Here is a 15,952-nt window from a genome sequence, read left to right on the forward strand (position 1 = left end):
CATCCCCAGAAGACTACAAGTTTTGTCCATGTACACCAGTTTCCCGTCCCCTTCCCCATCAACCCAGTTCTCCTGGTGCGTGAACTAGCACACACCCACCGTCTTTCCTTCCGCCACTACCGCCGCCCTGATTAGGATTTCAATCCCATTGAAGAAGTACACATTACAGCTCCGCATCTCTCCAACGCGCCCTTCACGCTCGCCAAGACATAAAGAAAAGAAAAGCGTTCGTTCGTGAACTCTTCCTTGGAAGTATTCAAAGGAAACACCAATGCAAGAGGAAGTGTAGAAGAAAAGAAAAAGCAATGGAAATAATGGTGGGCTGCGCTAGCCGCGTGGTATCAAATCAATCCTGGTCCAACTTTAAATATATCAATCAGCCCACTAGGCTTTCGTCGTCGTCTTGATGAAATCGGAAATACGAAACATGGCCGGTAGCAAGTCCGCCATTGAATAGTCCTGGCTTTCGCGTGTCTCGTTCGATTGTACAGTTTCTCCAAGTGGTGTCGAGGCGGCTACAGGGCCACTATCAGCGACTGGAGTCTCTCCATCATCAGTCGAGGGGGCTATAATGCGAATTTCAGGGACTTGTGTCACCCTATCATCAGTCGTGACAGCTACAGGGCCACTGGATGTGTCTTGTGGAGCAACGCTATCGCTATCGGCACTCAAAATCGCAGGGGTGGCAGAACCGCCTAGATTGCTGGGGCTCGAGGTCCCGAGAGGGTTCCGAACAGCTGCTCCGGCGGCAGACGTCCTACGTTGCCTAACCGATCAGGGTAAGACGTCGGGGCAGGGGAATAGCCCTGTTGCTTTTTGCGGAACCATTCGATAACGATACCGATAACGACGAGGAGGAAGGTGAGGACGAGAGCGATGGCGAGGCCAATGAGAACAATGGCCCATAGCGCGAGATGCTTGTCTGGGAGACGTTAGCATACAGACCGAGATTGAGAATGGTTTCTGCGACTTACTTGACTGTCTGAAGAATGAGTTGGGGTTCTCTACAAACACAGAGGATAGGCTTCCAGTTTGTGTCGAACCGTCTTGGCCCTTAGTAGCAAGGAGGAAAGGAGTGAGTGTAGTGCCGTTGAAAAGCGCAGCAGATGCTGTTTTACCCGCAAACGAAGTAATGTTGAGCTGGCCCATGAGAAGGAGATCCTGGTTGCGGTCGATGATATCGGAGTCGCCATGGTCTTCGGATAGAGAGAGGACCTGAATTCCACGAATTTCGGTCGAGCTACCGAACATGGCCCCATCAGCAGGCACCCACTTGGTACCGTCAAATCGCTGCAGGAACGCAGTGCCATCGCTTGCTGTACCAGCGGCCCAGAATTGGTCTCCGTTACGGTTAGCAATGGTCAGAGCAGTGACCGGACCAGGAAGGTCGTTGGCACCGGGAACGACAGCGAATTGTCTGCTTGATGAGTCGTAGGTCAGGATCTTGGTCTGGTTGGTGCCAGAGGTGAGGTTGCCGGCAATGAGTAGACTGTTGTCGCCAACCCATGTGAGCGACGAAACATCACCGGAAAGGCCAGTGCCTGGCGCAGTCCATTGACTACGCTCGGTATTCCAGATGCACACTGCAGCACAGCTCAAGGCGCCAGCGGACTGGAACTGACCTGCGACGAAGATGTCCTTGGACTTCGGTCGTGGAGCGATGGCGTTGACTGTAACGTTCACACCCTGAAGCGGTGGCGGCTGAGCCTTGGTGAACGCGTTGCTGGCAAGGTCGTAGGCGACAACACCAGCAACACGATTGTTGTCGAGCTGTCCGCTGATCATGCCACCGGCATACAAGATATTGTCCAAGACAGCGACGGCCGCAAAGGTGGAATTGGCGTCCAGCTCGTCGTCAAAGCCGGTTACTTTGTCAGAGTCGTTACCGTCAATGATGAGGAGGTTGGTGATGTTGCGGTCCTCTGCGCCCTTGGTTGCGAAATGTCCAGCGAGGATCGTCTTGTTCATGCCGTTTTCCTTGTAGAATGTACCAGTACGGACTCCAGTGGTGTTGAGGTTTTGTCCTTGAACGATGGCTCGCTTACGAGAAGGGGTCTGCTGCTGCTGTTGCGCTTGGATCTTGATGGGGAAAGCACTGAGTGACAGTTCATCTCCACTTTCGAGCTCAGCAGTACCGCTCGCGAGAAGAGCACCAGATGATACAGATCCACCATACCAGCGTTCACCTCCGGGCACATCAGCGAAAGTCATCAGTCTGCCGGACATGGCTAGAGAGTAGAAGTCCAGGTTGTGCAGCCAGTTGCCACGAGATGGCACCCAGACTGCAAAGTCATTAACGCTCGTGCTGGGGTTGTTACCAAAGGCGTTGACCCGGCTGAAGAATCCGCTGACAGCGAGCACGTCTTCGGGAGTATTGGCGGTGATGTTGAGCGAGAACGGTACCAAGTACAGGACGACACCATCTACACCGGCACCAAGGGGTTGCCACTGGTTGTTGTTCAAGGTAGCCACTCCGCCAAGGCCTGCTACGTTGTTCTCCGCCGTGTTGGTGAAGTTACCACCGACGTACAGCGTACTAGCGTTGTGGAACATAGTCATGACCTGGTTGTTGAGTCCTTTGCCGGGAAGTGCGCTGGGTTCTTCCGCTCCCTGTCGAACTTCGAAGATGTTGTTGCGGTCGTCGCTGCTGTTGAAGGATCCGCCGACATACAGTGTGTTGTCACCTGTTGTGACAGTGGTAACGAAAGCCTTCTCCCTAGGAATGAGGCTGGCTCCGGCGGCAGTGATGACCGACTTGGTAAAGTCGTCCGCGTCTACGGTCTGACCAGGCTTGTACTCGAAGAGACCGTTCAAGTTACCTGACGTAGCCTTCAGAAGCGTGAAGCGCACCCTCTGTGCAACGACAGTCAAGGGGCCAGGGCCTTGTCCGCTTGCAGGTCGAAGGATGACTTGTGGACGGGAGCCATCGGTGACATCGATGAAGCCGTTGTAGACCTCGTCGTACTTGTCAAAGTTGTTGGTCTGCCAAAGCTCAACGCTGTTGGGCTCGCCGCCCAATTGTGCTGTGACGTTGACCCGACCGCGGGTGCCGCAAGTACCATCGCCCTGGCATCCAGGCGTGTAAATGGTGACAGAGTAGTTGCCAGACTGTTTGATATCGGGCAGGAAGGTGACGCTGGTCGACTCAGTGTCGATGGGTGTGCCCTGCAGAGATGTGGTGAGATACCTGGAGGAGCTGTCGTGTGACGGAGAGACCTGCCAAGAGCCGGTAGAGGTTGCTTCTGACCCTGACGTGGTTGAACCACAGTTCTTGGGCTCGTTGAAGTCGTTGACTGCATAGGAGTACATGGCGTCCTGGAACAGCTGGATACCGTTAAGACCACCACCCTGACCGTACCATTCCGAGACGTCGATCCTGAACGCGTTCATACCAACGACGTTGACGAAGGAGAAGTCCTGCGCAGTGGTGTTGCCCTCGGGCAGGGGGCACGTCGCGTCGCAGAATTTCTGTTGTCCGCTCTGGGGATCGGTGAAGGTCAGGTTCAAGATACCGCCGTCTGGAAGTGCAGTGAAGCGGAAAGTCTTGCTACCACGGCCCTCGAAGTCCGTGTTGTAGAGCTTCATGCTTGTTGGCTCGAAACCGAAGCCAAAGTCGGCCTTCCAGAATCCGGGCGATCGATCGGCGAGCAGCCATGTCGAGCCGGCGCCTTGCGTGGAAAAGTCGGCTTTGCATGCGATGTTCTTGGGGTCTGAGAGACCATTCTGGCCGGAGCTTGTCTGGGCGGATATGTCTGCGGTAGCGATGGGGATGACCTGCGTGTTGTTTTCGCTCGACACAATCGACGCATTGCCTCCTCCGAGACCGTTGAACTCTCCTCCAAAAATTATGTTGTCGTTGGACCGGATGATGGAGTGGATGGGGCCGTTGAAGCCATTGAACGATAGGTCTTCCCAGCCGTTCTTCCATACTAGAGCGTTGGACGAGTTCGCACCTTCCAGACTTCCTCCCACGTAGACCTGACCGCCATCTCTATCGCAGTAGAGCGCGTTGACCGATCCAGTAAGTCCTTCGAGTGGAGTGACATTGCCGTTGTTGGGGTCGAGCAGCGCGATGCCTCCAGGTGTGCGAAGATCGCCAACACTAGTAAAGTTGCCTGCGAACACGACTCGTTCCGCGCCATTGACCTGGAGCGCGCACATGGCCTTGATGTCGGCATCTGTGGTGTTGATCGTCGCAAAGACGCCATTGGGGTAGCGTGCAAGGAGAGCTCCTCCAGTAGCGGGAGTGTTTTGATTTTGGCCTTCATACTGGTAGAGCGATATCGAATCGAAATCTCCAGCGAAGGCTATCCGGCCTAAGTCGTCGAGGTTGAGGTTGGGATTTGGGACGGGTTTGAAATTATAGGCCGTGGCTTGCGAAGCCACGAGCAGCGAAAGGGTGAGCTTGCCGGCCGCCGTGCGCAGAAGGGCAGCGAATGACTCCTTCATGGCAGCGGTGGGTAGCGAGGTCGATGGGAAGAATAGTGTTGGGGGTGCGAGTGTCGGAGGCGACTGTTATGAAGAAGGGATGGCCACGTTAGGCATGGGAGCGGGTGTCGGTGGGCGGGGAGGCAGGTGCGGTTTGCTCAGGGTCGTCGCGATCGCTGGATCCGGTAGGCTGGTTCCAGTGAAGCTGTCAATTAGCCTCGCAAGGGCGCGCAATGGTCTCCGGAATCGATTATGGACGGCAGGAACGAGGAGGGCGAGAGTCGGTCGCTCTTGCGATGCAGGCGTTCGCGGATGAGGAAGTGCCGGAGGAGCGTTGCTTGGCGCACGGTGAATGTGACGGTGATGGTACGGGGGGGTGTATTAGGTGCAGGTTGCTGCTGTGGTGCTGTCTTTGCTGGTTGGTTTCCTGAAACGAATGACTGAGGTGAGGGTTGCGCGTGCTTGAAGGTGTCTGGGAGCCGGCTTCCCGTGTGGCACTGCTTTTTGGGAGAGTTGTCAGAAGAGCCGTCAATCGCGTCGAAGGGAAGGGGCGCCCGGGGCTGGAGCTTGTGCGCTGATGAGAGGCCGCCAAGTGCTGGCGTGATTGGCAGCCCGTGTGCACTAGTGGGTCCTAAGATTGAGCCTGCAGTAGCGTGCATGTGCGAACCGCGACGATTGAATATCGATTCGGTGCGACAAACACGTTCAAATTCAAGCTTGCAGGGTCTTCGCCGTCGCATTCACGAGAGTGTCCTGGACGACCGTGGTTGTTGTTGGGAGCCAAAGCAAAGAAACGCGTCACTCGCTGCGCCGTTGTCATCTGACCTGCCCCTTTATCCCAGCAGATGCACCGCACAACGCCCGCTATATAGCCGCTGCAGGGCGGTGCAACTAACAACTTGACGACGCACTCTCCCGTCATCGTGGCTGGGGTAACACCATGTTCCTGCCCGCTACCCAATTCCTTAATCACCTTTGTGCGACCATGGTCGCTCATGTCTTTCACTGTTCTCAACAACAGCTTTGTTCACTAATATTGCTCTTCGGCGCTGTTTCTTCTTACATCCGAGACTGCTAGGCGTTTGGCATTGATGCCTGAGGTGGCCAGACCTCGACCTCCAACATCGTGAATGCAACGGCATTTGTAATTCCTGCTGCGTCACATCTTACTACCGTCACGTTATACTCTGGCACTTGACTCGCCACTTGCGTCAAACTCAGTTGATAAGATAGGTGTCCGGCATTATCGCGATGAGTTGTTCTGGTGATGACGCACGTCTGCCATCCAGACCCTTGCCCGGATCGCTGCCCAGGTGTCAACGGTCACGACGCACGACGGCGTGTTTCACGACTCATCCCGGCCGCTCCTGAGACCCAACCGTTGATGCTTGACCCGGTCGAGCGAAGTCTCACCCGCCTGTGCACCAAAAATACATTCGAGGCCTTCTTCAACTGCGATCGTGAGGCGAGTTCGCACATGAGGCGCGTCTGTATAATAGGCAACATCAATTTTGTTGCTAGGCACACTCAAGATTGTTGTATCAAGAGATTAACATTATGTATCTGGTCGACCAAATAAGCTCCAACGCCGCGCTGATGCTTCCAAAAAAACAAGAATCTTCATATCCGCACCTGGCCTCTTACATCACAGGCTGCTCTTTCTCAACGTCCCCAACCTTGTCCTTGTCCACGAAACCCCTCTCCGTGTCCATGGCACCATTCATGTCGTAAGCCTTGATGAACCAACTGCCGAGCAGGGCCACTGCACTAAATGCCAGCATGACGATCCAGATGTACTTGAGTGCGTCCGTGTAACTTTCCCTGAGTTGCTCTCTCATCTCTCCCTCAGGCATCTCCTTGATGATCTCCACTAGCCCAGCCGCATCGCGAGAATATTCCGCCGCCAGATCAGCAAGTAGAGGGAACGTAAGCATTTTCTTCTTCATCTGGTTCTGGAAGATGACGCCCCCAATGGCAACACCGAGCGTCTGCCCAAAGGCACGGAAGAAGGAGAACATGTTCGCGGCGTAGGCCTGGTCTTTGGCCGTCGCTGAAGCCTGTACGGCCAGAGCCATGGCAGGGAACAAGATGCCCGTTCCAACACCGCCAACCAGATTGAGAAAGATCCAAGACACTGTAGATGTGTTCGGCTTGAGCATGATGAGGAGGCCCATGCCGAGTGTGGCGAGAAACCATCCAGCGCGGTTTGCCCATCGATATTGTCCTGTGACTGCGATTGCAATGCCCGTTGCGACCGAAGCTGGCGCCACAGTGAATGTCCACGGAAACATGGCCACGCCGGCAAGGATCGGACCGAAGCCTTTAACAGCTTCGAAGTAGAGTGGCATGTAGTAAAGGATGGCCCACAGTATGATACCGTGAATGATTGTCGAGACGTAAAGAATGGCAGCGGACATGTTCTTGAATACCGAGGTGCGGATGAGGGGGTTGGCGGCGAAGTATTCAATGTACACAACGAAAGCGATCATACCGATGGCACAGACGATCAGGGGCACGAGAGTACGCCACGAGTCCCAGGCATATTGCACTCCACCCCAGGTGACGGGAATGAGGAAACCAGTCGTCGAGGCAAGAAATAGCACCATACCGATCCAGTCGACCTCTCGGAGCTTCGCAAAGAAGGCGCCATGTTTCTGGTTGAGCTTGAGAAAAGCTGTCACCAAAGCAGCTCCGAGGCCGAGGAAGGGCAAGTTGATCCAGAATATCCAGCGCCACGATACGTTTTGGGCAAAACCACCACCTATAGGTTATTAGTACGGATTGTTTGGTTGTGATGTTCAGCACTCACCCAGGAGAGGTCCTGCGACAGTACCGATTGACCACATAGCTCCGAAGAAGCTGAACCACTTTCCCCGCTCACGGAGCGGTACAGTATCGACTACGACCATTTCTGTCAAGCAGATGATACCGCCACCACCAATTCCCTGAATTGATCGACCGACTAAGATGACGGTGAAGCTGTCGGCCACGGCGGGGATGATTGAGCCAGCTAGAAAGAAACCCAGACTGACGTAGATCAGTGCCTTGCGCCCAAAGATGTGTGAGAATGATCCGAGAACGGGCTGGAAGACGGTTGATGTTAAGAGGAAAGAAGTTCCACTCCAGAAAGCTTCAATGGCAGATCCGTGTAGTGCTTTGGCCATAATCTGCTGTGTATTAGCACAGTAGTGCGTAGTGGATATCACAAACATACTGGTAGCGCCACCGATATCGAAGTGGCATCCAGTGCGGCCATGAGTGTGATGATACAGAGGCTGCCAAAAGCAGCCAGAAAGCGCCAGCCAGGCTTGAATTTCTCAGGTTCAGGGGCTTTGAGCCTATCAGACACTGAATCGCTCAAGGGCTCTGTGTGAAGTATATCGGGTTTTAGTTCGTCCTGGACGGACATTGATGAAGGTGTCGCCATGATATGCTAGTTGCTGCGCAGTACTGCGAAGGAAGGCGGCCAAATAATATGAGGTGGGTGCGAGGCTGAGATAGCTGCGAGTTGAACGACTCGTGACGGTGATGCTAATTAGATTTTGTCTGGCTGATCGTCACTTTGGGCACGACTGTCAGTCTAGATATACTCGCTGCATGCCGTGATTATGCGACATAACGGACGAAGATACCAATTGACCGGCGCAGAGTCAGAGCGCAGGAGTCTTCACACACACCCTCGGGACAACATTGCAGTGTGAGATCTTTCGACCGGACATCTTACTTCAGCCTCAAGCCATCGCACTAACCACATTGCTCCATCACCTTACAATACCGCCACGCCAACCTAGGGAAAAGCTGAACAGCCTGGAGCCTACTTTGACTTTGGGTCGCCTCCTTTGCAAGGTTTTGGGTCAATGTAGTCTGCAGACCTGTTCAGTTTTTCCCTAGTATAAGGTGCCGCGAAAACGTGGTCGGTGCAGAGCAAGACTTTGGCTTACGGTGGCACTCAAAGGCGCGGCCGAAATCAGGAAATCGCTGTCGGAACCAATCAGACTAGATAGCAAACCTTTCAGATCGGGCACAAGACGCGATATGGCGTTTTGGCGCAAGTATGTTCAGCGTGCATGCGATGCTGATGGGCTGCCACATCCAACGCTGTGCGGGGAGTTGTTCATCCGGCTCTAGGCCAATCTGAACTGGGGCGTTTTCGAGTCTCTCCGACGAGAGCAATGACGACGTGGTTGCCTGAAAAATAAGTCTCATATTATCAATCACGGCGGTATGAGTGCGGAGATTGCAGGTGATGTAGAGTATAGTTGTCGATTGAGATGTCGTGCAGCTTACAGTTGTTGATCAGATGGCCGCGCCTTGTGCAGGGCTGGAGATGGTCGAGCGCTAGTCACGAATCCGGCGAAGAGGCTTGGCATTGCTGGAATACGCGAATTGACATGATGCATGCGTCCCACCCTCTTCAATCAACAGACTGCTTTCATGCAACATCGCCCATCATGCTATTCATCGATTCGGACTGGTGCTTGCACAACACATTGTCCTCTTTGGGAGCTAGCACCTAGCTGTGACCGCCTGTCCTCCAGGTGCCGACATGTGGAATCGCGAACTTGGGAAACCCGGCCTCCAGATGCCTAAGCACCTCACTGAGAAGAAACAAAGTGGATGTTCGCAATGAGCTGCTCCACTAGCAGCTGTGTACAGATCTTGCTTGGGCCAATGCGGGGCCGCATTCATTCCGTAGGCTCCAAAATAGAAAAGTTATTGACTTTTGTTTTGCGATAGGGCACCCCTAAGCGATCCGTTCCTGTTGATCGCCACGTGCAGCTCTTGATGGCGCTCTTCTTTGTTTGTCAACTTCTGGAAGCACTTCGGAGTGCGCAAGTAAGGAGTGTGTTCCAACAACTTGTACCTGCTCGCGACGGTCCAGGACGGAGGAGCGCATCTACCTAGGTATCCTTGAAGCATCATACCTTGAGGTCATCACCGCCCGAGAACATGGACCGAACCGTGGGATCCTTTAAGTCCTTTATTCGAACCGTACCGCCAAATCCAAGCACGTTGAGCGACGTCTCGCCATTGACTCCAGGCAGTCAGACACTTTACCCTCTCATCATGCCATCACCGCCGAAGCAGATGGACACCGATGTTAACTTCACTCCATGGATAGCGCCCACCGAATGGGATTCCATTCCATCTGCTCAGCCGGTTCCGGTCTCTGCGACCCGCGAATGCTCCCCACTAATACCAGAGCCGTCTCCCAGTATTGGCAGCATACGAACAGAGTCTTGGTCCTGGTCGGCTGAGACAAGCGACTTTAAGCCTGCACCATTGCGACCTGTACGTCAATATTCGGACCCTGCATCTAATCAACCAACACACGAACTGTCGAGATCTTCGTCGCATGGAAAGGCCCTAGACACTCTTATCTCTCCTACCTTTTCAGAACCATCCGCAGATGTCATATACCAAACATCAAATGATTCACGTAGAGCGAAAGCATACGTATCGTTGGGCATAATGTGGCCAAGAGAGACAAAGACTGGATGCGAATACTGGTCTGCCACTCCGGATGAAGACAGCACTACGCGAATATCTCCAGCATTACGAGGGAAGAAATTACCACCATTGTACCGTGCGAGCCCATTGTTGGATGACGAATGCGAAGATGAGGAGCTGAGCGATAAGTTGCTACTTCTAGGCTTCTCGCAAGATTATCATGGTGTACTGGCGGACCAATACTATGAATGCAGAGCTCTTCAACCCCGAAGCAGCGTTCGGAATGTCACCTCAACGGGGTTGTCTATGTGCGGCTGCATACCAATTCCAAAGTTCCGATCGAGAACCTACAAGTCGATGTCAGAGCAGCCGGCGGGAAGAAAGACTTCGAATATGCGCAGGAAAAGCAAAAAGAGGAGCCTTTGGACACCACTCCAGCACATTGGTCGAGAAGACCAACAACCATCCGTCAATGAAGGGACAGCCCCGCGCTTTACCAAAGGATCTACCACTCCCCATCAGAAATCTGTTTCCAGCGTTCCGTCCCGAGCTAAGGGCCAGGGGACCCACAAGTCACGCGCTGGATCTATCGAACATACAGAGACCGAAAAACCTTCTCATAGCTCACAAAGAACAGCCTCTGATTCTTCTTCCCAAGGATACCGTAGCGTTCTGTTCCGGCTCCCCAGAGGTTTTGCGTTGGTCCGCCTGTCTTCGGCCACAACATCGCATTCCGAAGCGACAAATAGCTGCGATGCTCTTCCGAGCGAGCATGAACGACAAAAGTCGAGCGCAGTATCCGACTACCCCTGGCGCAGGTCATCCTGGTACAATTCATCTCCGCCGACTTCTCCGACCGCGCTCGAATTCCCACCTCCGCTTCCAGTATACGCGTCGCAAATCCCGAGGTCTCAATCGGTGGGTTCCTCACGATATCTGGCTAGCAGAACGTGGGTGGAAGAGGCACATGACGAAAGACTGCCTGATGAAGAGGGTAATAGGAATAGTAATGGTTTGGTGAAAAGAGCACGGGATGTGCGTGATACCTGGCGAAGGCACCAGAGAGATACTAGGCAAGATAAGCTTAAACGCAGTATCAGAGTAGTTGGGCTTGTGGATCCGACATTAGCGGCTGGCTATGAGAAGTCTTGGGGTAGACGAGACGGAGACGATAGTAGTGATTAGAGTATAATGGCAAAGCATACAATTCAGAATGTCCTGTGGACAACAATTTCGTCTGCTTATCATACTAACATGATTGTCTATATCCCTGCTATGATGTCCTACTAATGACTCCTTCCTCAAGCCTCGCCGTCAAGGCCAAGACTCAATGAAAAAGTAGATCTCTGATCGGCTAAGGCAGAGTTCGCGAACGATCCAGCGCTCATACGAAGTACCTTACCAGGAAGACACTCGAAATGCGGTTCGAGCTCGGTTGCTCCTGTATATCCAAGTGGGTAGAGACACTGCCTCGCATCCCATGACACGCCGTTGACGCGTCACTAAATCACCCGAGAGCGATCTAGCGAGGAGACCACCGAGAGAGTGGATATCCTGAACAGGGACTGTAGGTTGACTGCGCACCTGTACAGTGTTCAGATGGGGGCATAACTCCTTACTAATCCCGGAATACAAGACTAGCAAGCGGGACCCATCCTCCGGTGTGGCCCAGAGGTCACGCGCCCGGACGCGTGAGTCCTCCAATCCATGACATGTAATGATAGGCGTTACATATCACCAGATGGGGCGTCTGGCATGCGAAGTCGTCTATCCAGAATTGTCATACAGGTGCCCGCACGTGTATGATGATAGTTCGGAGAGCGCTATCTTCCCGATACTATCGAAAATGTGTTTCGTGCGTACAACGAAGCGGGAGGTGAGTGACCGCGAGTCGACCTGCGACAGTCGCAGTATAACCTCGACAGCTGTTCTGCCACGGCCAGCGTGCGAACAGTGTCACTCCGAGTGCCCTAGAGAGGCCAAGTACAAGCCAGCTCGTACTTGCAGGGCGGACGCTCCTGACAAAGAGACCGCTCGTCGCGGATAATTAGTGTAGCGTGCAATTTGACGTTTCGGGGTGTCAGACCTCGCCCAGAGCTGGTGGCGATGTCAGTGAAGCTGGGGATTTTGGGAGTGAGAGCTGGGCTTACTATTTGTGTCGGTTCGTGATGGTCTGCGTGAGATGTCGCGCTCTCCAACAATTGGGCGCATTGGCGTGGCGAGGGACGCAGGTGGGCGTTGATGGAGGAGAGAAGGTGAGGGCAAGCGTTATCAAATAGAAGCTCCAGCTTTGGCCAAGCCGCTAGCGTGGAGTCGCGTTAGTAGTGAATGTCGCAGGAAACGTCATCACCGCTCCACAACGACAAACAACTTGGTGAAGGTGAATTCTCTATCTCCCGATACAGCCGCTACAATCAGTACTACAAGCCAGATCGTAAGCCTTTTGACATTCAGGACGTCACATTTGGATTAGACAGTCGTGATAGGTTGACAAAACGAGGGAGTGCACTTCGACCACATCGGCGTCTGGCGCCTACTATGATGTAATGATCCCAGCACTATAGGCTAATAAAGCGCTCATATGTCTATATTAACTTATTCGGCCTAGAACTAGAGGTATTTAAGCGCTTATATATCTACATTAGTTTATTTAGCTAAAAACTATATGTTAATACAGCTCTTATATGTCTACAATAATATAATTATCCTAGAATTATAAGTTAATTAAACGCCTAGGTATATTTAATGCTTGCTTAGGCGCTTCTAAAGATATATTTAATAAAATATACGCAAATATAAAGGTAACTATACCTAGTTAGATAGAGTAAATAAAGCAATAACGTACGTAAAATATAGGTATGTTCTAGCGTAAACGCGAACCGCAAGCGCGCTTTATAATACTTTAACTCTACTAGATAATCTCTAGAGTAACTTATTCTGCGTAGTTCTATATATAGATAATACTTTATCTTTGTTAACTCTAGACTTACCTTAATATAACTAAAAATCTAGCTTATACGTAAGCCTTAACCTAGTTACTAGATAAGTATAAGATAGACACTAACTTTGTACATTAGCACTATAGCTAACACCCGCGACTTACTACTACTATAACTTTCTACTAAACTTTGTAATTAAGTCTTTAAATACGTACTATACTACGTAATAGAGGTTTTAAGAATATATAATATTATAATACTATTATTAAATAGCTATCTAATAGATATTTATAAATACTAAAAAATATTAGAGAGCTATTACTAAGTATTAGATATTATTAATTAATATATGTCTAGATTACTAATAAATATTAAGATAAAATAAATACTATAATTATATTAAAAGTGTTATATATTTAATCTTAATATATATTATAGTAAATATATAGTAATTAGCTATTAATTATAATATATTTTAACGTACGTTGTATATTATAGCTACTAAGATCTATCTATAATAGTTAGATATTACCTATATATTAAAAAACTATTAACATAATATTAGCCTTTAAAATATCTTAGCGCCTATTATATATTACAATTATATTAGTAATTAACTATAACGTATACTAGGCTATAGAGACATATTATAATATAATAGCTATTATACTTTAACTAGTTAATATTATAGCTTAAGTATAAAGGTATCTTAATATAGCTCTAATCTACTAGCTACTAAAGGTTATATATTAACCTCTATATTTTAGTCTACTTAGAGTATTACTATATTCTATAATTATCTATTATATATATATTATAGCGCAATCTACTAAGCGCTTTACTATAGTAATTAATCTATTAATTTAACTTTTAGTTAGCTATACTTCTTTCTTAGATATTTACTATATAATATAGCTTATCTTAAGTCTTTTCTAGGTAGTAGCTAAGAGATAGAGTAAAGACCTAATAGCCTACTATAAAAGTAGTTTCTAGGCTATCTTTATATACTAGTCTTATATTCTAAGCGCTTAAACTTAAGGTTAGTTTACTAAGAACTTTATAGTTTAGTAGAATATATTAATTAAATAAGTAGCACTTAATATAAATAAGCCTAGTAAAGTTTAGTATTCTATCTCTTATAATACAGCCTTATAGCTATATTTCTAAAGTAAATAGATATTATATAGTAGAAAAGAACTAAAAAGTAAAGTAGAATATCTACTTAGAGAAATAGTAATAAAAAGTAACTACCTATATATACTAAATATACCTACTAGTATAAGAAATATTACTTTAAGATTATAGATATAATTACTATATATCTAAAGGCCTCTACTCTTTAGAAAATAAAATATTATTTAGTATATATAAGTAGATAGAACTCTATTAATATAAATTAAATACTAAAATAAAGTCTATAAGGCTATAGATATAGAGATAGATAAAGATAAGAATAGTATATTTAGCAGAGCTAAATTAAAGCACACTAACTTAAGAAGGTAGAGCTTTATAAAGAAGAAATTACTAAGTAGCTAGTAGGTAGTCTTAGAACTTCTACTTTCTTTTCTTCTTTATAATAAATACTCTATTATTAGGTATAGCGTAACTATTATTAAAGATACTAAGTTTAATAGATAATGCGTTAAAGCTAGATAGTAGCTTAGTAACACTAAAAAGTAAATTAGTATTATAATTATACGCGTTAGACTTCTTCTTAGCTTTACACTTCTTAGATATATAGTTCTTATTAAAGAAGAACTTATAGAAGCTAGGCTAATACTTAATAAAGCTTTTTTTTTAGCCTTAATTATAGAAGGTAGCTAGTAGCTTTACTTAAGTAAGCTACTTCTTTTCTTAAGGTAAAGCTAGCCTATAGTTATTCTCTATATCTATAATATATTTTATAAAAGCTACTAATAATACTATAATATCTATATTATTATTAGTAATATTATTCTATATATAGAACATATACTAACTTACTATAAGCCTACTATTATACTATAGAAGTACTACGCTAAAAGTTAATATAGTAATAAGTAAAAGTAAATACTAACTTAAAGTTCTTAATACTATATATATTAAGAAAGAATTTACGTACACGCTTAGTATTAAAAATCTTACTTTTTAAATACTTACTCTCTTTATCTAATTTAAAGACTCTAAGTATATACGTCTAGAAGAATTAGTAATAACTTAATAAATATAATACTATAACTTATATAAAGTTATTTAATAGTATAGAATTTCTACTAGGTTATATTCTACTAGACTCTATAAGCTCTAAGCTTTAGAATCTAGGTATCTTTAGAATCTTACATGTACTTAGAAAATACTCTATTTACTAATACTTAGTAAGTATCTAGATTAAGAGTATTTAGAAGGTAGATTCTAGTTAGCTTAGCTAGGTAATTAATTTAAGGCTAAAGATCTTACGCTATATTATTATAGTTACTTCTATTATAGAAGTACTTCTTATACTTACTAGAAACTTATTACTACTATAAAGTTAGTAGTATAAAGTAATAAAGGCTTAAATTCTTACTACTACTTTTTTCTTAAGATTATTAAGAGTAAAGGTCTAAAACTTTCTCTTCTTACTATATAGTCTAAGTAACTTCTTAGTAGCGCTAAAGTTCTTTTTACTCTTAGCTAATCTAGTTATCTTATCTAGTAACTTATTAACTTTAGTAATGCGCTTATTATTATTCTTATTCTTATCTCTAAGCTTTTCTATCTCTTTCTTAGCCTTATCTTTCTCTTTAGCTTCTTTTTCTTTCTTCTCTTTCTCTTCTTTAATAAATAGCGTTTTCTCTTTCTTCTCTAGAGTTAGAGAGTAGTAATATTCTTAGCTCTTAGACTTCTTAACTTTTACTATAGGCTTAGGTAAGAGTTTTTATTATTACTTAGAATTATTAAATATATATTCTAGGCTAGGCTTCTCTTCTATAAATAGTATTTAGAATAAAGTCTATTAAGAGTTATCTTTAGTAACGCGTAGTGTAAGTAGATTTAGCTTAGCTATAGTTTTTACGTAACTAGTCTATAAAGCGCGTACTTTTAAATCTAATACTACTTTACTTTTAGTAGACTTCTTAGTAGAAGTAAATAAGAGTTTAGTTAACTTAGATAGA

General features: G+C 47.1%; 2 protein-coding genes across 2 annotated transcripts; both read right to left on the reverse strand.

Moving 5' to 3' along the window:
• Positions 1-695: 695 nt before the first annotated feature.
• J4E79_009958 (uncharacterized protein) lies at positions 696-4,449 on the reverse strand (the record flags this gene model as incomplete). The annotated part of the gene is made up of 2 exons (XM_049358798.1): positions 696-922; positions 975-4,449. The coding sequence occupies 2 exons, from the start codon at positions 4,447-4,449 to the stop codon at positions 696-698; spliced, it is 3,702 nt and encodes a 1,233-aa protein (XP_049206901.1).
• A 1,619-nt stretch (positions 4,450-6,068) lies between these two features.
• J4E79_009959 (uncharacterized protein) lies at positions 6,069-7,855 on the reverse strand (the record flags this gene model as incomplete). The annotated part of the gene is made up of 3 exons (XM_049358799.1): positions 6,069-7,189; positions 7,238-7,595; positions 7,643-7,855. 3 exons carry the CDS (start codon positions 7,853-7,855, stop codon positions 6,069-6,071), a joined length of 1,692 nt encoding a protein of 563 aa, XP_049206902.1.
• Positions 7,856-15,952: the final 8,097 nt, after the last annotated feature.

Source organism: Alternaria viburni (assembly GCF_023758015.1).
Source record: "Alternaria viburni strain BMP 2772 chromosome Unknown scaffold_27, whole genome shotgun sequence".
Classification (NCBI taxonomy): domain Eukaryota; kingdom Fungi; phylum Ascomycota; class Dothideomycetes; order Pleosporales; family Pleosporaceae; genus Alternaria; species Alternaria viburni.